Here is a 23,044-nt window from a genome sequence, read left to right as displayed (position 1 = left end):
GGCTGGATGGAGGGCAGAGCAGATTGCATCCTCCGTGGATCGTTTGGCTCGGTATGCAAACTGGAAGGGGTCCAGGGTAGGGGGTAGGGTGGCTTTGATGTGTGACATGACTAGCCGTTCGAAGCACATGATTATGGGCGTGAGCAGACCTCTCAAGTCTCACGCATTGAGCGTGAGACACACGCATTTCAATGACCTGGCTCACACGCCACACATGGCATTTCTCACTCCGAACAATTATTAACTTGCCCGCACAGAAATTTGCATGGGCTATATTTTACAAACGTGTCACACAACGTTGCTGTCTAAGCGCTCATTCAGTTCAGAGCTGCTGTTCAGTTACTACCCAGACAGCACGTTCGGTCTTACCGACGTCGGCAATTGGAGGGCACCAGCGGCAAAGTGTCGGAAGGGTTTTTTCCCCCCTGCACGCCAAATAGAACTTGTCAGTTTAGGTGGGTAAACCATCGGCGGGATGAGTCTACAGCGCTCCAACATGCATGCGCACTCCGTAGATCGGCGGAGGAACGGTGAGGAACCAATTTGCCGATCCCGCTTTTTTTTTTTTTTTTCCCCAAAAGTGCTGCTGGCTGCATACGCAACCGTTGGTCCACATCAAGCGACAAGCCGGCAGGGTAAGCGCGATGGTATGTTGAGCTTGTGTAAAATCCGTATGCCACAATTGATAATATGATATATGATATGATATGATATGATATATGTGGTAGAATGCATAGACTAATCCGGTGTAGGCTAACTTTTTGGAGATAGTAATGTTAAGGTTAACATTAACGGTTAGCTAACGTTACATAAGATGTTTCTCAAGCTATCTGGTTAGCACTACGTTAGCTGCTAACTTACATACTGTATATATCTATGGCTAACTTAGAGGATACCACATAAGTAAACTCATTGTAGAAGTGTTTTTAATCAGATATTGCATTCTATGACGTCTGTTGTGTTTAGAAAGTCCTTTAACGGGATGTGTTTTCAGCAAACGTTAGGTAGGTAGCTAATGTTAACGTTAGCATAATTAGCTTGCCACTTCGCTGGCCATTGCAGGGAGAGTCATCGCAGAGGTGAAGTTCGGCCGTTCTTTTGAATCTGATGGACCAGAGGTTACATATTTGCCATTTGCGTTCAATTTAAACTAAAGCAGAACTTCAGGTGTAACTCTAGCCAAAATGCATCCTAGGGTGTTTTTGTGAATGTAGCACTAGTAGCTACCTGAATCAAACTGTCGTTTAAAACCATAATTATGTACGAAGCGCCACTTTTAAGCTTCTCAGAGTCGTTGTTTTCGGATGAGATTGCCTTTTGAATGCACTACTATTTTGATACACGATCGTGTCAAAATCTCTATTTTTAAAACACTAGGAAGGCTGACACAACTTGAAACTTTGATCGAAGTATCAGCAGTGTCTCTAGACATGAACTCGAGCAATGATAACATGTTCGTGTACACATAGTTTACTAAAAAGTAAGGGTTTGGACTTCGATCAAAGTTTCATGTTGTGTCCAGCCATCTTAGTGTTTTTAAAATAGCGATTTGACGCGATCATGTATTAAAATAGTAGTGCATTCAAAAGGCCATCTCATCCGAAAATGACAACTCAGAAAAGCTTAAAAGTGGCGCTTCGGACGTAATTATTCTTTTAAACGAAAGTTTGACTCGGTACATTCACAAAAACATCCTCTACATTCACATTGCACAGTAGCCTAGATCACAACCTGGTTTAATATTTGTCATATTATGTATTGATTGCAGGGTCCTCAAATTGTCTATAAACTAATGCTCTCTCCATGATTATCTGTTCCACAGGCAATGTTCAGCCCCACTCACATTCCAGACCCTGTCCTGTTTACAGCTCCAACACAGGTACACAGTAAAACCTTCACCATCATCACCCTAACATGTAATCTATAATTTGGTTCTTAGCTGAAGTTCACTTTGGTCTCAGTCATGTGAAGTTTGTCATCAGGAACACAATATATGAGCAGATGGATCTAACTAGCCTACTACTCAAACATTACATACTGAAATCCACTGCTTCATCAATCCCTCATTTAATCAAAATGTATATCCCTGTTTGTTCCCTACATTTACTATGTTATGGTTATGGGATTTTGCAGGCGCCTTTGTCCGAAGCGGCACACAAATACAAAAACAACATACTATTTAAAAATTTAACATGGAACAGATTAGAATGTCGGTCAAACTATAATAAGGAGAATAGCAATAATAAACAACAATGTTGATTCAATCAATAGCCTAATAAAATAAGCAATGAAAATGAGGGAAAAAGCAATAATAAACAATCATGTCCATTCAATCAATAATATAAAAAAAAAACAATGACATTGACAAGACTACATTAAGGAGAATATCAATAATAAACAATAATGTGTGTGTTTGTTTCACAGCAATGTACAGTTACTCCCAACAGCTATTGTTTTTTACTGGATGTATTGTACACCTCAGCTGTGCTGTTGCCATTTTCTTTCTTTGCTCAATAATGGAACAATAACCATAATTTAGGTCAAAATTGAAATCACAATTATTTAGCCTAAACCAGGGGTTCTCAACATTTTCTATCCCATGGCCCACCTAGACATACTTATAACAAAACAGGGCCCGGTAAATAGCCTATTGTTAACATACTGTATGTGAATGTTAGCCTCTGCATGTCTCTAATTAATGATAACTCTAAAGATCAAACAGATGTGGCCAATATATGACGTTTAAATATCTAATAATGCTGCATATGCACAAATCTACATAAAACAGATATATTAATTTACTTTGAAGGGACTAGGGTTAGTTCAGAGCATGACATTTGTTGTGCATATTAATAAATTGCACTTAACGCAAAATTATTTTTTTATCCGATTAATCGATGAAATAATCGCTAGAATACTGTTACGTCCCTAGCTGTTTGTGTTCCTGCGGTCTCTGTATTTTTCAGACACTCCAGCAGGGGGCTTAATTGCTGGACAAGCCCTATAAAAGGTGCTGGTTGATGTCACTCCAGAGGCCGGCTCGTTTTTGTTCCTCGCAGAACGCTACCGTTCTGAGGCCTGGAAATTGGGCGGCTTCGTTTTTGGCCTTCAGGCTTCGTTTTTGCGGCCTTCTGGCCTTTGCTTGATATTGTTTTGAATGTTAATTTTTGCTTAGTTTAATTATAATAAATTATTTATTATTTTCAAATTTATCCACCATTGTCTGCCGTGTTTTGCCCTTGCTTTATTTAGTTTTGTTATAGTTCCCTGACCCCTAGCAGGGGACATAACAAAATGAGGGCTCGTCCGATTTTTTTAACCCGATTTTTGACAAACTTTTTGGGGGGCTCAGCCACTTTTGAATAGGCCTTTTTTGTAGTTTTGAATGTGCATCCGTCCGCTTTTTTCCGTGCTTCTAACTCTGTTTTGCAGGCGCTCTGTAACTGAGAAATGCTGGTAAGTTAGCTTTTTGATTATTTCTTTGATTTGGTAGTGGGTTTTTGGAAAGCAAATCCGGGGGGAGGCTCCTTGTGAGTTTTCAATTGGTAAGCTTTCGAAGATATTTGAGGCTTAGTTTATTTTTGTGGGGTAGGTAAGTAGGGTCCAGGGTTTCGCCCAGTCGGGGTTAAGGTTACAGCGCTGTGTTTTTCAGTCTTTTTTGTATTTTTGGATGGTTGCACTGATTTTTCGCTTGGCCTATAGTTTTTTGTAACTGAGCATCAGTAAATTTATCCACCATTGTCTGCCGTGTTTTGCCCTTGCTTTATTTAGTTTTGTTACAGTTCCCTGACCCCTAGCAGGGGACATAACAATACTCTTTCAAAAAGAATCGATAGCTGCAGCCCTAGTCTGTCTGTTATATCAATTTACCCATTTTCTATTGTGTTTAATCATTGTTCTCGACTAAAACAGTTCTTGTAAAGTCACCCTTAACTTAACGTAACTTCGCGGCCCACTCGATAGCACTTCGCAGCCTACTAGTGAGCCCCAGCCCAGTGGTTAGGAAACTGTGGCCTAAACAATGCTTTGGATGTGCCTTGCAGTTTTTGAAAAATTGTTTTTGGTACTTGCTTTAAAGACAAGGCTGGATGAGCAGTAAGACTGACTGCCCAGGCCGTGGCCATGATTTATTTCTCTCCCAGTGTGTTCAGGATTGATGTCTGGGCGGGGTCGCCCAATCCGCCTTGATCGGCTACACTGGCGCACAGGTGTTGCCGGCCTCTATTTCAATCTTCGATATCCGGCTTTCTGTCTCTTGCACTTGTAAGCTGGCTGCTTCCCCCTGCTGCTCCTTTTCAATGACAACTGGTGTTGCTGTTCATATGATTTTGTAACGTTTGGGTGTCTTTGGATGCATTGTTTATGTTACTTTTACGTTTTGTTGTCTGCCCATTTTTCTCAACTCAAATACGTTGTTATGTCCCACAAGCCATAGACTGGGATATAACAAATGGGGGCTTGATACAATCTTTTTGTTCCCAGTTGTAGCAAATTGGGGCCTACATTTTTTTCCCTCCCCCAGTTCAACAAATTAGTATGTTTTGACGAAGCCGAAGCTGGATGCTTGTGAGCAACGCTGGGTGGCTAGGCTGGCGGCCTTTGACTTTGACATCTTGTATATCCCAGGCCCTAAGAATGTGGTGGCGGATGCCCTTAGCAGAGAGCCATTTGTGAGATCCAGAGTTATGCATCGCCTGACCAGAACACCCTATGTTGAGTTGCTTAAAGAAGCAGAGAATTTGCAGGTGGATTCAGTTCAGGACATGTTTCACCCAGAGCCATATAAAGGTAGAGTTGCGACAACTCCATTGACGCTAATGTTCCATTTTTTTCCAACAATGGCAGCTAATGGAAGCCTCAAATAGTTCCCGGAAGTTAACAATTAATAATAGCAGTAGTGCAGTTACAGCAGTATAGACTGTTTGAAGCCAACATTTCAGACTCAGATTTACATTCCTTTGCCTCATCCGAATAATAATAATAATAACAGTAATAGTAGTAAAGTAATAGTAGGCTATCACAAGAGCCTAATTATAATAATAAACGATGTATCGACTATGACTTTTCTGCTGCTCAGTCATATCAGTTCAACATCAAATAGGCCTAAATTAAAAGAGGCTAAAAGCCCAATAAATGTGCCACACGTAATAGCCGAATATAAGATACTTGCCTATCCCATTTCAATTAGGCAGCACCACCACAAGCTGTCATTAAGTTTTTGCGTTTAGTAGGCAACTTGACGTGACGTTTCTTGGGCATTTAGCTTCACAATCACGTCAAGTTGTAACGCTCATATAGGCTATGGATTTAAGTGGCTTAAAGGCAGCAAAAGTGCAACTGCTTCCCCAAAACAATTCCTCCATAACTGTGTATTTAATCGTTTGATATGTGGATAACTTTCAGTGGACTAAACAAAAGGTAAATATTTTGTTATCACAAGGCTAGCTGGTTCGTTATATGGCGAAGCATATAGCCAACTTTGTTTGCAGCAGTGAAGCTGAGTTTGTTGTTAACATTGTTGGTAACTGTCAGGGAATTTAACCCCAACATACAAGAACCACAACACGTAGTATGGCTTTGCCCACAAACTCTGGTACCAAGAGGAGAGCCTGCTAATGTAAGGAAGAATTCCTCACACCATCAGTCTCTGACTCTGCAGCCCAAAAGCTGCATCTTTATATTGTACAGATGCACACAGAAAATAGAAAGCAAGGCATAGCGACTTCATTGTGACATACTCTTATCTCACCCACCCACACACACAGACAGGGCATACCTGTCAACACCCCCGTTTTTCCCGTGTTTCTCCCGTATTTCAAGGTCATCTCCCAGCACACTCCCGTTTTGTTATTTCTCCCGGAAAACTCCAGTAATTTGCATGGCCATCAAACTTTTAAAATCATTGATGCATTCAGGTTGCCAGATTGTGTATGAAATACACCCTACACATACACGATCACTTAGTTTCAATTTCAACCGTTTTGTCAGGCTAAAACCTGGCAACCCAAATAAGGAAGTGGGTGCAGCCTGATTCTCGTCGTAAGGAAGCGGGCTAGATGAATGGCCTACTCCACAACTAGCTGTTGTGAAATTGTTGGGAATTTAATTGATTAACACATCACATAAACTGTTATTGAGTGTTGTTGATACACTGAACTTGTTCCCTCGGAACCAAATCTGACAGCAAGCAGCTTTGGAGTTTTGGAAGTAGGCTGCAGGCAGGCAGCTGGTGGATACATAACTGACATGAGAATGAGATGGGTGCAGTTCCTGTCTGTCTGCACACTTAACTTGTACTCTCTGTTCTTAGAACTCAGCACAACAACATTTAACTTGAACTCTCTGTTCTTAGAACTCAGCACAACAATATTTCTGCTTACACAAATGGTTATACAATGATAATAATAATTTCCTTACAGTAACGTAAACGTTTCTTCAGTTAGCAGCAGTAGCCTAGGCCTACTGTTTTTTTTTTATGTTGCATTCATTTTCATTGGCAAAAGCTAGCCTAATATGCATGAGAACCTATATAGATTTGAGGGAGCTGCAGCTTAGCATCAGCACGGTCATATTAACACAGCAGGCACTAGCCCAGTGAAGGATCGTGTAAGCCCATCCACAGAAACCAGTTTCAAACCAAGCTTGCGCTGATATGATGCATGATCACTGATCAAATTGCTATTTTCTGACAGGATGAGCACAACCAAGTTCTCTGAATCTCAATTCTTTAGCCTAGCATCTTAATGCTGTATTCACAGCACGGTGAATGACAAACGGTGACAAAATGCTGTTGTTTATGAGTTCATAGCTGGTTATTTATCAAGGACTATATCACGTTTTATGTTATTATGATCACTTTCGCATTACCATGGGGTTACTGTGTAGGTAATGCTACGGTTAACTTAACATGCCCACCATTACACTGGAGAGATGTTAGAAAACTTTTAAACTTTTTTTTTTTTTATTCTCCCGAGACGCTAGCTAGTTAAGGTAGTTCGCTCATTATCTCAGATCAGTGAAGAACTACCAGAGAAAACGTTGGGGAGAAAACTCAAAAAAGTTAATGTTAGACTTAGACTAGCTGTGTTACAGTTTCTCGTTGCAAAATTAAAAATTCCATGCGCTTTTGTAGGCTACACGCAGTCTCAAAAACACTGTTTACAGCTCTTGAGTCACGTACTAGGTCATTTTTTTTATAACGATAATTTAGAAAGGCCTAGGCTACACTCATGGGGTGGGTGCTACTGCGTTTTCTAAAGAATCTCTCGTCTTGGTTTTGTACAGAAATTAACATACGTAAAAGCGAGAAAAAAAGGTCACCTTCCGATATTTAGCAGGCTACGGTCTGGGATTTAATTTAATATTGTTATAATGGTAGGATAACTACACAGTTTACACAATAATTACACTGTTATAAATATTGTATATCAATGCATTTATTGTCTGTCCCAAAATTGTGGCTCTGTCTCTCATTGAACAGTAGCTTATTTAATGCATTCTAATCCATTGTCAATCACTTCCGGGAACTTTTTGAAGTTTACATGAACCACGTGACCTTAACGAATTTTGAACACCCATTGTCGCAACTCTACCTTTATATGGCTCTGGTTTCACCTATCCTCTGAGCTTGCTGAAATGCGAGAGCGGCGAGCTGCCTCCGTGGCTGACGGTGTGTGTGTTGGGGCCACCCATGCTGTTCGGGGCGAGGCTGCGGGGTCTATTGGCATGTGTGTTGGGGCCACACATGCCCCTGAGACTTCTGCCTCTGACCATGTGTGTGTTGGGGCCACACATGTGGGTCAGAGTGAGGCTTCTGCATCTCTTGGCGTGTGTGTTGAGGCCACACATGTCATTCAGAACATGGCGGGAGGCTAATTGCTTACAAATTAGTTTTTGTGTTTTCAATATCGCTTTAGTTGTGCCGTCGGTATTTTTCGTATCTTGTAACTGTCTTTTTAGGAATCACGCTTGCGACCAAGAGGCTCTGGTGAGGTCATTTGGGAGTTAAAAAGACGCATCACAGAATTCTTCATTACTCTTGTAGACATAGCTAGATGTTCGGTAAACTAAGTGAATGAACCATTACCATTATCCTGTTTGCTGCTCCTGTGTTCTTACAGTTTATGACTGTGTAAAAGACTTGGCGTGGCGTGATTCGGACTCGGGAGCGTGATTCTGATTTCTTGTCTTTTTGTTTTCTTTCCTTTCCTTTTGTTTTCTTTTTGTATCTGAAGCATGGCAAGTGAACCATCATACTGGACGTGGAAACGTAAATCCAGGGCAAGAGTAAAAGAGCAATTGGATTCCATTCAGCCTGAATTTGATGTTCTGGATGAAGATAATGTCATTGATGAAAATGGAGTCATTGATGAAGATGGAGTCATTGAAGGTTTTCCATGTGATGTCGAAGAGATAGATTTAGAGGCAATTTTGTCTAATGAGTATTTGATCTTTGATTCTGATTCTGAGAGTGAAACAAAGATAAATGATTTAGAAGATAAATTGACAACCTGGGCACTCGAAGAAAATGTTACACACAGTGCTTTGAGCAAATTATTGCGAATTCTTAAGTGCCATCACCTATCGCTGCCATTAGATGCTCGGACTCTTTTGAAGACCACACGATCTGAAGTAATGGCTCTCCAAGAGAAGGCTGGTGGGACATATCACTACTTTGGGATTCTGCCGTCGATGAGGTCGACCCTAGAGGCATATCGCAGTAACTTGACCAGTGGAATCAATGTCGATGGCTTGCCATTGTTTAGAAGTTCATCAACTCAATTTTGGCCAATACTTGGGTTTGTCCAAAATCTCCCCAACCATAAGCCATTTGTGATTGCCCTTTTTGCTGGAAATGGGAAACCTGAACTTTATGAGTACATGGAGGATTTTGTTGAGGACATCAACAATTTGGAGAAGGGCTTCTTCTTCAAAGAAATTCCCTTGTCTCTTAAGTTGGAGGCCATGGTTTGTGATGCACCAGCACGTGCATTCTTGAAGTGTGTTAAAGGCCACACTGGTTCGGCGTGTGAAAAGTGCACCCAAGAAGGTGAATACTTGAATAATCGTGTGGTTTTCCCCATCACTGATGCACCCCTCCGACAAGATGAGGACTTTATCAACATGACTGATGAAGCTCATCACCTTCGGTCCTCACCCCTTCTTGCCACCTCTTTAGGCTTGGTCAGTGGTTTCCCTCTGGACTTCATGCACCTTGTCTGCTTGGGAGTCATGAGGCCTCTAGTTTACCTCTGGCTTAAGGGTCCATTGTCATGTAGGCTCTCAAGTGGACAGGTGAATATGCTCTCTGAGCAATTAGAGAACATAAGGAGATACACACCAGTAGAATTTAACCGGCGGCCAAGAACACTGAAAGAGATAGACAGGTGGAAGGCATCCGAGTTCCGGCAGCTCCTGCTTTACACTGGGCCTGTGCTCCTGAAGTCCTTTCTGCATGCAGCAGTTTACAAGCACTTCCTGCTTTTTTTTGTGGGAATATTGATCCTCTCTAGCAAAAAGCTGTTTGCCACCTACACAGACTATGCAAACAATGCCCTTGTTCTCTTTGTGCAGCACTTCAGGAAGATGTATGGTGATACCTACATTTCTTACAATGTACACAATCTTGTGCACCTTGCCCAAGATGCCAAGGTGCATGGAACACTGGATTGTTTCAGTGCGTTTAAGTTTGAGAATTTCATGAAGACTCTAAAGAAAATGGTTCGAAAGCCACAATCTCCCTGCTCCCAGGTGGTGAAGCGGATCCTCGAGAGGGGTACCACCCCAGTGCCAAGAGTGGTAGGTTTGGGCCTGAGAAGGGAGCATGTAAATGGACCACTGCCAGCCATGTTTCCTGATGCTGTTCAGTACTCGGTTTACAAAACAGAGCAATTCACACTGAAATTAGACAGGGCGAACTGCTATGTCAGCATAGAGGGTAAAGTGGGATAAAATTAGGAATATCATTTCAGACAACAAGGACATTTACCTACTCTACTCAACCTTTGCCCAGCAGTCAAGTTTTTTTGAGTACCCTGAATCCTCAACAGCGTTTGGTGTGTATTTGATTGACAGTCTGTCAGACTCGACACAGCTGTGTAATGTTGGACAAGTAGAGGAGAAGTTTGTTGCTATGCCCCTGTTACATGTGCACTGAACATGTTGCCATTGGTCAGCAGGTTGTCTTTGAGTGACCCAACTGTTTCTGTTGTCAGTGGCGTTCCTAGCCTTGATTGCGCTATGGGCGAGCCCACCTTTGCTGTGTGTGGATGTATATGAAATGTGTCTAAAATCCAAATAATATTGCTCTACTTAGCACAATGTTGACTCTTCATCTTATGTACAGTGAAGTCAAATACACCCCCCTCCCTCTATTTTTCTCAAACTACTTAAATCTAATACCAAGGCTTGACTATAGTTATGGCTTTTCTTCTTAGGCCTACTGTAGTCCCCAGCTGTGTTTTGTGCTAGTCGGTCGGTTAGGCTAGTCATAGATTTGTTATGTATTGTTGTCTCTCAGCAGTTCTGAGTACTTTGTGGTGCACTTATCTATTTCATGCACTTGTTTTACTGCTATGTACGTTCAAGAAGTGCAGACACATATATTTTCAAGTTTCAGGTTTTATTGTCATACTCATACATGAGAAGAAGCTGCTACACTTTTGTGAACTTTTGATTTTTGTTCAGCCCATCAGTAAAAATATCTTCCAAAAAACTGGTGGAAATGTTGCCTTTCTCCTTTAGGCAGGGCTTAAAATGAACGATTAGTTGTAGATCGTTTGCAAATTATGGGAATATTATACTAGCGTGAACATTGCGCTTTCATCACGTTAGCACTAGGGTTGGGTATCGTTTGGGTTTTAGCCGCTAAATCGATACTTTTAAAACGGTGCCGGTGCCTGAACCGGTACTTTGTCTTTAAAATAAAATGGTCTAAAGCATGAATTGCTTTTTATTGATAAGACAAATTGGAACATGGAATTGAACTGTTATATTTAATTTACTATCAATATCTCATTGCTTCTACACATAATACATTTAAATGTTAAAACAGCTTGCCATGCATGCACACACAATGGTAAGCTCTGCTTTCAAGTTTATACAGTGTAGGCGACTTGCCATAAGGTATGTTAAAACCGCTTGCCATGGAACTGCCCGGTCATGGACAACGGCATTTGCAAGCAACCTAATCTAACGTCAAGGGACTCTGCTTTCAAGTTCATTCAGTGTGTTCCCAAATTCTTCAAGACATTTAATGATGTTTTCCCCCATAACATGCAATAATTTTAAACATGTTACATAATATGCCGGTGTTGAAGTGTTTAGATTCCCAGCGTTAGGCATTTTAACAGCAACTATGCGCTAACAGGCTACCCCGTCAGAGCAGCTTAATTAGCGATAACGTACGGAGATGATTCTGTAGCCTCTTTGACAGCTCAGGGATATCAATGCAGTGGTATGTAACCTACATACGGTATTTGTGTTTTTGCAAGCTAACTTTTAGCATGATCTTCATATTCATTGTGATGCTATATGGGCCTCATGCACATGAAAGATTATGTCATGTCATTATGTTGTTCGGAACACACCGTGAAATACAGTTTTCCCATTACAACTTTGCTGATAACATTTCAAATAAATAAAAAAAAAGTTAGCACACTATGATGACATTGTTATGTCTCATCAAAATTCACTGATGAAGGATGGTTCGCTTTATCCCAGAAAACCACACTTGTTTCACTTAGGCTATAAGCCTAGACTAAACCTGAAGAGATGAACTTAGCACTAATCATGTAGTGGTGTTTTATAAATTTTATAAACGGGACTCTGTGTACCTTTGTAAATCTGAACACTTCCGTGTGCACCAACCAGCGGAATATTACACATTGCCAGCCTTCGCTGGGCCTAGCAAAAAAGCTACTTAAGACTACTATCGTGGTCACTCATTTAAAATCTTCAGTAGTACGCTGTGCAGCATCCCACGTTATCAGGCTACCGTCTATGCTGACTATGAGGGTGATGGGAAGTGAAAGTAAAGGGCTGCGATCGTGCAGTCCAGGCTATAGGAGGGCGAAGTAAAAAAACTTTTACAAATAACGAATCCTGATTACCACTCCGCTGCTGTCTGGGACTTTTGCTAAATGCATGAAATACAAGCCTTACAGTGAAAGACGGATAGGTTACCTTCTGATCCTATAATTGATGATATCGTCCATCGGCACAACCCTAATGGTGGACCAGAATGAGTAAATTAAGTGATGCAAGTTTCTGATTATTATGCTATGTTTATTATGTAGAATGGAAAAAAAGTCAGGGATAATACCAAGTAGAATTCGGGACAGCTGGGGGACACTGAGGAAAAAAGTTAATTTCGAGCCCTGCCTTTAGGAAGACATACTGTACAACTGTGAACATTTTTAGATTTGATCAGTACAGAAAAAGAAAATGTGATTTTGACCTTTACTGTACTACTAATTTTGCATCAGGAAAGCCTATATCTTATAGTGGCCTTCGATGAAGGAGCGAGTGGACCGGTTGCAAGGGAATGGTTTACAGGTAGGCCAGGGCAATGAAGTGGAAATATTTATCTTTGACCATCATTATAATGACCTAGATAAGGCTACAGGAGAACTCGATTGTCAACATCAGGTTAATGCTGGGATGGGCCCTCTGGTAGAGTGCATACAGGTCTGCTGTGGTTGGACAGTGTGTGATTGGGAGGGGAGGTAGGATGCGGAGAGGCAAGCATGTATGCTCTTGTGGTATGTTGTATGTTGTCTTTCTTCTATGTTGAGTGCTGTAACGTTCCAAATTTTATGTTTTATGTTGGTATAGATATTTGTCAACTGTCTGTCACTGTCAATAAATGTTTTGTGTTTTTTATCACTCAGGCAAATATGATGGAGGCATGGCTTGGTGGCCTCCATATAAAGACTCATACAAAATACTGCAAAGTGTTAAAGAGAACTTCACCTAACCCATCTAAAGGATGGAAACAGTACTCTTGTCGAGTACTACATGAGACAAGTAAGGGTGGGGGGTTAAGATGTTCTGATGTTACTCATTGTACTTTCTATTTTGATGTTTTGATATAGAATTAATTGGTAACAAACGGTACTAAACATTGCCTACAGACTGCTTTGAAAGTGTCAGTAGGAGATGGGGGCTGTCCTGCAACACCTCTGATCTGAACACGGACAAAGAGGAGCTGCCAGTAGTTCGCCAGCGGAAAAGGTGAGCATCATGTTTGACTTTTTGATCATCCTCTTTGTAATCACACACGTCACCCATGTCATATTTCTCTCTGTTCGATGTGATCAATATGAAAACTAATCTTTGTAAAAACTTAATTTACTACAGACCATCGCGACTTAGATCACCATCACCATCACCACCATCATCCCCTGCATCGTGCCAAAATGCACCACAAACATCACAGGCAAAGAAGAAGAAAGCCATAAGGTTTTTGGAAAACCTTCCAAAAACATCCCTCCTCCCCCTCCCCTCCTACCTATGGCTGGAAACAACATCAGAGCTGGTAAGTGGGATAACTATTTTGACCTTAAGTTTCCATATGTCCATTAGAAAATTAATTACATGGTCATACTTGTAATTATGCCTGATAAGAATTTGTAATCTTTGTGTTTAAACATTTTTTTTATTTTAATCCTTGTTTTTTAAATGGCCATGACAGTGACAAACAGGGAGCAGCCTTCTGTAGCCCACCCAAGTTTCCATCAAAGGAGCAAGCCTAGTAAGAAGATTTTATGTGTATAATGCTGCACTTCTCATACAGCGAATATCAGATGTAGATATCGTAAGGTGCAAGTCTTATGGTTGGTGCCTTTTAATCTTTCTGTTGTGACCTTTTTTAATCTTCTTGAAGTGTCAGTGAGAAGAAAGCTGGCCCACCCTCCCACCCCTCGTTTAACTCCTCCAGCCCATCCCACATCATCGTATAGTGAAAGTAAGTGTCCCCTCTATAGTAAAATGCATCAGGTCTCTAAACTCAAGCAGACACAGGGCGTTTTTCAATATGCTTTCTTTTCTATACTTGTGTTCTTGTGAACTTGAAAACCGTTATGAAACATCATCAATCACTGCCGAAGTACTGTTCCAAATCACAAGTTTGCATTTATTCAAGAACGCATAACATTCCCAGAAGTGTTCTCGAATCGTTGGTTTTATCAAGGATGCACCGCTAGGTGACTTGGTGGATTGAATATTCCACAATGCGTCATGTCAGCTCAGCCGTGACACACACAGAGAAATATTTACTACTAACAGTAGGCTAAGCTACAGGCTTCACAACTAACGTTAATCACAACTGTCATTTCAACTAGGCTACAAACTTTCAATGTTGTTCCTGCCATCGGCATGTGAATATATATTCTTATTAATATTTAATGAATGTTTTCAAAATAAAAAACAAACTTAAACAAGCTGGTGAATTATATATGTTATTGTAATTGTCAGAAATACTAGGTAGACCAATAAAGCAATAGGTAAATAAATGACTAGACTGTCGAGCTGATCCGAGAGAGAGAATGGCTGCTGTTGGCAAGAAGGCTGCCGTCTCAAAATGCAAATTGAGCGTACAGTGTCCTCGCGTTCTCCAGAGTCTGGACTCCCGATCTTAACTTTTCAAGTTCAAACTTTCAAAAACGGGAGACCGTTCTTTAACATACTTTGTACTGAGAAAAGCCCACAGTGTATTTCACAGGTCCACAGCGCACATCATAGTTTGATGTTCCAGTTATGATTTTTGAGTTTAGTAGTGTGATCAGTAAGCCAAGGTTTTCTGTCTTTCCAAGAGACAGCAGTTAATATTCAAGAAGAGGCGCCGGGACTGGAGGACTGAAGGCTTTCCTGACTGTAAGCTATTTAAACACACTGACACACACACTAACACACACACTCGCAAACTCACACACAAAGACACAGAGAGCACAGCACAGTTCTATGCAAAGTGGGGAATGACAGGAAAAGTTTGAGAACCACTGATGTGGAGTGACACTGGGTTAGCTCTGTTATATTGACCTGGGTTAAGATGAGTTGCTGCTGATAGAAATGTGTGGCAATTAGTCAGCCCACTGACATTAGTTTATCTAATTGTTATAAAGTTGACTTACTGTTCACTCCAATAATTTAGTTTTTCTGTATTTTCTAGTGACACTGGATAATAACGAAGGACTGTTGCAGCAGCCTCCACGCCAACCTCTTCCAGAGCTCCTTCAGAGGACTAACGATAGTAAGATATTTTACATGTAATGTATGATACTGCACTTCTTACTCCAGAATATCTTGAATTTCCCCTTGGGGATTAATAAAGTATCTATCTATCTATCTATCTATCAGACTGAGGTAGTAAAAGTATACATTTCAGACCAATTCAATAGCAAATAGTTTAGGGCCAGATTTTAAAATTAAGCATGATCTGGGCCATTTGAGGCAGGTCAGCAGGAGAAAACACCAATATGCAGGGAAAGCAGTATGCAAGGAAAGCTGAAACCAAACTGTGTGTAACCAACATTAATGTGTTTTTCCATTTAAGTGATTACATCAGTGAATGAGGACCTTCTTACTGAATGTAAGTTTTCGTTAAATATGTGATGTATTTGGTCTTTAAACTTGTGGCTGTAAGCACACTTGAAAAGTTTGAGAGCAAAAAGCCTACTTCCTGTTTGGCAGTTTCACCATCTAATTTTATCATTTCATAGTGACAACTGTTAATTGGCAGCAGGAAGCCGAAAATGAAGGGCTGGGCTCTCCTGAACGTAAGCTATTTAGCATGCAGATGGAGAACACACTGACACAGGCACACACACACACACACACACACACACAAAATACACAGCACAGTCCTATTCAAAATGGAGAATGACAAAAATGACAGAACAAGTTTGAGAACCACTGGTGTTGGGTCACTCGTTTAGCTCTGTTAGTTGGATCTGGGTGATGCTGTTATTTGTGTAACGGGCCCTTTTTCTGTATTTCCTAGTGCCACAAGATGATTGGCAGCAAGAGACACCCAATGATGAAGGGATGTGCTCTCCTGAATGTAAGTTAATTAACACGCAGACACAGAACAGAGTCTGTAAAGCAACTTTGTAAGCAATTAAAGCTGTCACACACAGACACTCAGTGCGGTTACATGACCTGTCCAGTTTAGTCTAGTCATCTAGTCTGTTCTCCTGCAATCAGACTAGCTGTCTTAGTCTAAAACTACAGTCAAGTTAGTTTGTCAAGTTAGTTTGTCCCGAGAGCATGGTGGCTAGCTAGTAGGTATCTTTAGAGAGTGCAAAAAGGCTGCCCTCATTCATACGTCTTCTGACTGAATCCAATATGATCTGACACTGATTACCTGAAAGAATCATTCATCTTTGTTTTAACCTTTTTAATCTTTGTGTTTCAAGTGTCCCATCTATCCCGTCCAGACCTTCCACACAGGATCCCTCAAACTAGTAAGACATATTTTATTGTATGATGTGTTTTATGTGTCTATACGTTTTACTCTGTGTTATGGTAGGCTAGAGGCTGAGACAGAGTAGTCACTAGAGTAGCTGGCTGCCTGTTTAGGTTTAATTTGGGTAGGAAGAAAAGTCTCTCTCTTTCTATCACAGTTGACGCCGGTTCTTTGGTGTAGGCTAGGCTGTGCAGAGTGCAAAAAGGCTGCCCTCATTCATACGGTCATTCTGACTGAATCCAATATGATCTGACACTGATTACCTGAAAGAATCATTAATCTTCGTTTTAACCTTTTTAATCTTTGTGTTTCAAGTGTCCCCTCTATCGCGTCCAGACCTTCCACACAGGATCCCTCAAACTAGTAAGACATATTTTATTGTATGATGTGTTTTATGTGTCTATACGTTTTACTCTGTGTTATGGTAGGCTAGAGGCTGAGACAGAGTAGTCACTGCTGGCTGCCTGTTTCGGTTTTAATTTGGGTAGGAAGTCTCTCTGTCTCTCTCTCTCTCACACACAGTTTTATAAAAAAAAAACACACACATTTCATACATTGTATTTTTGTTAACACCTATATTTTTTCTGTTTTCCACAGCTCAAAGATTTCTCTCTGCTGTTGTCAGTACAGTACTATATTATGATCATTGCTTGTTAATTGTTTTTTTGTATAATGTTGTATATTTTCTTCCTGTACTTTCCCCAGCTGTTGAAAGGCTCCTTTTGGAGCAGGTCGGAGAACTGCAGCTAAAAATGGATTATCCAAAAAAATAATTCTGTTCCACACGACGACTTTAATTTGAACATGCTCCCACTACGTACACTGCAAGATCTGGAAACTTTTGATGCCAAACTTAGGACCGATAGCACCTTTAAGAAGAAAGTGGTATGTCCTGTCTGTGTCTATCTCTAAAGCACACACACCCTGATTTATCGTCAGATAAGACACCTATATATAAAGTATAGATACTCTTTTGATCCCATGAGGGAAATTTGGTCTGTATTTATCCCATCCGTGATTAGTGAAACACACAGAGCACACAGTGAACACACAGTGAGGTGAAGCACACACTAACCCAAAGCAGTGAGCTGCCTGCTACAGTGGCACTTGGTAAGCAGTGAGGGGTTAGGTGCTTTGCTCAAGGGCACTTCAGCCATGGATGTGGGCATGGGAGAGCAGTGCTTCAAAGACAATGTAATACAGCAGGTTGTGAAATCAAATTGATCTTTTACTTTACAGATAACTAAACTGTCATTGTCTGGTGGCAAAACCTTGAAGGAAACGGTCTGGAGAATATGTACAAAGTTCTTTCATCAAGATCTATCAACCCAGCTCAACTGGTGCGGTAGGGGAGAGAAGACAGGCCTTAAATCCAGGCCTATTCATCAGGTACTCCTGAGTAAGTTCTACAATGTGTTGAAGCAACATTCTGTCACTATTCAACACATATGTGGTGTCTGTATTTATATCAGTTGTTCTCGATATTTATATACTGTCCTCACACTATTCTCAACCAAATGTCTTAAGTTTTTTTTTTTTTTTGTAAAATGCTCTGACTTTTCTGAATTGTACTTATAGAAACAATCAAACGAAGATATAGACTTTTGTGCTACTGTCTTATTTTTTCCCCCTGTTGCTTTATTTTTTTGTTTGTTTAGGTTCGGTGTTAAAAAATCCTGCTCAACAAAATTCAACTGAGGCTGATGCCGAAATGACCGTCAGAAACTGGCTGCGGCTGAGCAGGGACAGGAATGGGGGGTGGCAAAGGAATTAATTGACTGGACTGAACTGACTAACTCACTGACTATTTTTCTTTTGAACTGATCCTTAAATTCAGGCATTCAAATTAAACTTCATTAAAAAACATGTATTTTTTTCTCCATTTCCTACCCATGTATGATGCTTGCATGAGGGAAACATCCCAAAACAATAGCACCCATATAATTCTTGCTGTTTTGATAAGTATTTATTTTCTTATGCAAACATCATGCAACCATGCAAAAGCAATGAAACTAATTATATCTTACATTAGTAAAGCAGTCCTCTGATGTGCATGGCACAAAACATTTAAGTGAAAGTGCATGTATAACAATATAGGCATAATAATGATTGTGATAATGATAATGACAATTGGGAGGGAGTGGGGTTGGGTACGTGTAGATGAGCCCTATGACCCCAAAGTCTGCCATGACTGGGCCTCAGGTCAAAGAAGTTTGAGAAAGGCTGGTCTACATAACCTGCATAACCTGATGCGCCTGAAGGCACGGGTTGAGGACACAGTCAGTTACGTCACAATATGCACATTTGTTTAAATTCATACCTACGTAATCACCATGACCAAAACCTACCCATTGACCTACCTACCGACCCATTTTTTTTTTTTTTTTTTTTTTGGCTGTTACTGCAAACAAGAATATTTGAAAATGGCTGACATTGAACCACAGTGCTTTAAATGGGAGCCCCCAGTATCAGTCATCAAGGCATCAAAATCTGCCACAAACACTTACAACACACAACATCACTCATAAACACACACACACGGACAGAACCACCACTGTTCAAGAGACCATTTTGGGGCTAAATGTGCTTTTTCTCATTTGGTTGTTTTCTGTTTGTTTATAGAGCAGAATGAGCCACTGCTGTTCAAAGGGCCAATTTGGGTGAAATTATTATTATAATTTATGTTATTATTATTATTTACTATAGGGTTCTAGAATAAATAAAACAGTGTGTTTGAAATAATGAAATTTGTGCTTTCTCATGAAGCTGGGTCTATGGGACATGGGGAGAGTGGGTCTCTGTTGTCGGGGGGAGGGGGCGTGGTGCCACGAGTAGTTCAAGCAGACATAGGACTGTACTTCGATCTACTGTACTCATGTACTTCGATCAGGGGGGAGGGGGCGTGGTACTGTGTCAATGCCACGCCCCCTCCCCCTGAGAAACAAAGTCTCACTCCTTGCAAACTTCAAAACTTGAGAGCCCTGGGCGTGAGTGCTAGAGGACGGTAGTCATTGAAGCATGATGGTTATGATTTCTTTGGCACGGGTATGATGGTGGCAGCTTTGAAAAGTGATGGGATGACTGCTTGCTCCAGAGAGCAAGTATACACAAATATATTTGTGTCTTGAAATTATGTTTGAAATAAATGTATTAGAACAAAAACGTTGAGACTTTTTGCTATGCGTGGCCTGAACCAAAGATCCTTGATTACTAGCTCCGCTTGAACCCTCTCTGGCCTGAACAGCCGGGCATCACGGCTCGCTAATGGACGGGTCGTATGATAGGGTGACATGCAGCGCCCAGAGAGACAATAACGTGTGGTGTCAAATTGTAATTAAATAATACAAACTCGAAGAAGAGAATTTACCTTTTCTTAATATTTGATTATATTGTTGGTTGGATTACTGTTGGCAAAGGAAAGTAATTGTCATACATATGGGTCTCCAACATGCTCTCAAGCTCATTTGCTTGCCTTCGAGCTCGCCAGAGGCTTAAGCATAGCCTACATTGAAACACAATTGTTGCCGCGACTCAAGGCATTCCAGCCGACGAATTTAAGCCGAGGTGTCCTGTTATACGGAATTAATGGACGAGGCCGAGGGGCAAAAGTTGCCTCCGCCCGAGTCCATTAATTCCGTATAACTGGACACACCTCGAAGGCCATTATCCCTTAGCCACCTCACCAGCCAATCAGAAAAGAGTATTTCTTCTCTCCGGGTGATAATAACAAGTAAATCAGGCTAGACCATAGACTATATATAGAAGTATATATATATGTACAGTCTATGGGCTAGACTTGGTAATCACGTGACTGCAAAGCAAAGATTCTAGAATATCAACCTACCAAGAAAAACAGAATTCCGATTGGCAAAATCACAAGCAGGATTTGAAGACATCCAACTGAAATGACAAAATAACGTCGTCTCCATGAAATGTACAAGTGTCAGTAAGTTTGTGATCACCAGGGGTGGACAGTAACTGGACACTCATTTAGGCTACTTGAATAGTCTAGGCTAGGCTACTTCATGTGAGAATTTATATTTTTGGAAACTTGTGACTTTTTAGTCCATGTTTGAGCGATAAATACAAATGAAATAGGCTTAGGCAAGTATGAAATATTTTGAAGCATAGTTCAAGCATAGTTTTGATTTGTATTAATGCAATAATGTGATAGACCATAGTTCAAAGTGCTTTTCTCATTTGTTTAATTGTTCCATTTGAACTTGTCAGTGGTCAATGGCAAAATGTCAGTGACACCCTTTTATTGACAAAAGAAATAATTAAAAAGAAAATTCTTAAGGGTTCTTAAAAGCAAGTACCTAGATACTTTAACAGAAGATGTTGACTTAGCAACCTTCACTTGGAGTATTGGAGTATCTAGAGTATCTTATATATATATAGGCTACTTAGACTCAAGTAAGGACTTGTGTGGGAATTGTGTCCTTTGTCCATCTCACACCTGGTGAGTACACTAGTTCTAAAGGCTGATTTGACATAATAATAATAATAATAATACATTTTATTTCATACTGTCACATACTCAAAGTGCTGAACATTATAGGATAAAATATTCTTTAATAAATCATAAGCCAAGTTAGTAGCTTAATTTACATTTACTGGGTGCCCATGTAAAGTAATTTAACTAAATACATTTAGTCTATATTTGAATGAAACTACTCACGCCTGGAATGTCTGATCTTAGCGTCCATTGGATGGCTTGCTTTGTATGGTGGAGCAAATTTTTCTGTTTGTGTGCTTCAGTTAAAAAAATCTTGCCCTATTTGTATATGTGGAACCTGAGGGATATTCCAGAACACAGGTTATTGCTGAGAAGAGGGAAACGCCAGGCTTTTTGATCCAGTAAGAAACTGAACTCAAACTTTGGGTCAGTTACCACAGTAACTTACTCTGTGAACGTAAACTGCTTCTAGCAGCTTCTCTTAAACAAAATCAGTAGGCGTGTTCGTCTTAACGCAGATCTGACTTGATGCATGCTGGGTTGAGCACAATGGAGAGCCTAATGTTTCTTCCCTAACTCCTCCCTCCTACTGAGCAGTTATTAGACATGTGGTCATTTTCTCCTCTATCAGTTTTTGAGATCCCACATTTTTGAGATTTTGAGATCACACATTTTTACCTACATCACCTGATGAATTAGCTTGGCCTTGCCTTCCTACATACTTCCGCTCAATTTTCATCTCCCTAGAAGCGAAGCGTACCAAGGGGATGGCAAATGGCCAGGCTAACCCATCATGAGTTGTCAATACTATCAGCACTTATTGGAGCTTCATCCATCTTTGCAGAGTTGTTTTCTCCAATTCACCTTACCACCTGTCCACCTACCTGTACCACTGATCTGCAGTTATTGCTCTATATACATATATAGTACTAGGCCACTACTAGAGAGGCGGTTAGAGCCGAAACTGTACTGTACCGTACTTTTGTCCTGTCCTCTGTCTTGCGGATGTTGCGTACTGTCTTGTGGCACTGTCTTGCGGAAGTTGCGTACTGTCTTGTGGCACTGTATTGCGGAAGTTGGCTAGTGGTATCAAAGATTCTAGACAGATCACGAACAAAGCTATTTTTTGTCTTTATTTGTTTCGTTGGAAAATACAATTTCAATGTCGGGATGTTAGGAAGACATGTGGCTTGTAGAAAGTGGGTTCATAACTTACAACGCTGAATGTAGGGCGACGTCTGGCCAATATTATTCTGCTGTAAAACATGTTTTTTGTTTATCCAGCATTGTCTTGCTTAAGTTACGTTGTGCCTGGCAGAACTGTCTTGTGTAAAGGTGTGCTAGGTGTGTAGCGCTGTCATGATGGTTGTCTCGTCGTGGAAAGTGTAAAGTTAGGTAAAACGCCAAATAAAAACACAAGTATCCGTTGTCGACCTCAGTTGCTTTGGAAATGTTTTGTTATGCCACCTAGGCCTATTAGGCTACCTTCCACCTCTTTCTGTTCTATTTGTTATTAACTTGTAGCCTAGGCTACTTGTAACCAAGAAATATATAAATCACTTTTTACTTACAACAAATAGCCTACGTATATTAAACACTTAATGTATATTGTTGATATTCCACAAGCAGCATTAGTTCAAGTTCAAGTAGTTTATCGTCATGCATGCATAAAGGGAAATATAATTAATGAAACTCCTTGTGCCAGCAAATTTTTTAAGAATAAATAATAATTGTTTAGATAATTATTATAGGCAAATGTGTAAATATTTAGGCATCTTACCAGGGGGGTATTCCAAGTACGAGGTTTAGTGACAAACCTGGGTTAGTTAACACAGAGTAGGTGGTAAACCTCCTAATAGAAGAGCTGTATGGCTTCATTCTCCTAACAAAACAATACCATAGGGCTCTTGTTGTAGAAGGTTTACCACTTACTCTGAGTTAAGTTACCCAGGTTTATCACTAAACCATGTACTTGGAATACCCCCCAGGTCTGTTAAGTCATAGGATTGCTTAACCAAATGTTGTAGCCATCCATGGGTAGATGATCACAAAAACAGACAACTGGACAGTTTTGGAGAACACATTTTAATTCTAAACATAAGAACAAAAAAGCTTTGTAA

The 23,044-nt window shown here is 40.5% G+C and overlaps 1 protein-coding gene and 1 long non-coding RNA gene across 5 annotated transcripts in view; one reads left to right on the top strand and one right to left on the bottom strand.

Moving 5' to 3' along the window:
- Positions 1 to 21,397, bottom strand: part of LOC121721453 (NXPE family member 3-like) — a 36,886-nt gene extending 15,489 nt beyond the window's left edge. Inside the window, exons 1-3 of the mRNA XM_042108397.1 lie at positions 21,373 to 21,397; positions 21,147 to 21,261; positions 20,310 to 20,365 (exon numbers count right to left, since the gene is read on the bottom strand). Of these exons, the coding sequence (XP_041964331.1) occupies positions 20,310 to 20,365; positions 21,147 to 21,174 (84 nt within the window). The 5' untranslated portion in view covers positions 21,175 to 21,261; positions 21,373 to 21,397. The remainder of the gene's footprint in view (positions 1 to 20,309; positions 20,366 to 21,146; positions 21,262 to 21,372) is intronic.
- Positions 526 to 18,331, top strand: LOC121721484. 4 transcript variants are annotated; one of them, XR_006034843.1, is made up of 18 exons: positions 614 to 647; positions 1,823 to 1,879; positions 12,486 to 12,555; positions 12,891 to 13,026; positions 13,134 to 13,233; positions 13,360 to 13,537; positions 13,694 to 13,753; positions 13,886 to 13,966; positions 14,814 to 14,874; positions 15,170 to 15,250; positions 15,554 to 15,589; positions 15,720 to 15,776; positions 16,001 to 16,060; positions 16,416 to 16,463; positions 16,781 to 16,828; positions 17,171 to 17,350; positions 17,705 to 17,864; positions 18,124 to 18,331. It is a non-coding gene; the product is annotated as an uncharacterized LOC121721484 (long non-coding RNA). The 4 variants fall into 4 exon arrangements; XR_006034842.1 differs by having other exon boundaries at positions 526 to 635; positions 12,486 to 13,026; XR_006034841.1 differs by having other exon boundaries at positions 12,486 to 13,026.
- Positions 21,398 to 23,044: the final 1,647 nt, after the last annotated feature.

The sequence above is a fragment of the Alosa sapidissima genome, chromosome 10 (genome assembly GCF_018492685.1).
Source record: "Alosa sapidissima isolate fAloSap1 chromosome 10, fAloSap1.pri, whole genome shotgun sequence".
NCBI lineage: Eukaryota > Metazoa > Chordata > Actinopteri > Clupeiformes > Clupeidae > Alosa > Alosa sapidissima.
This window is presented reverse-complemented; position numbering and strand designations above follow the sequence as displayed.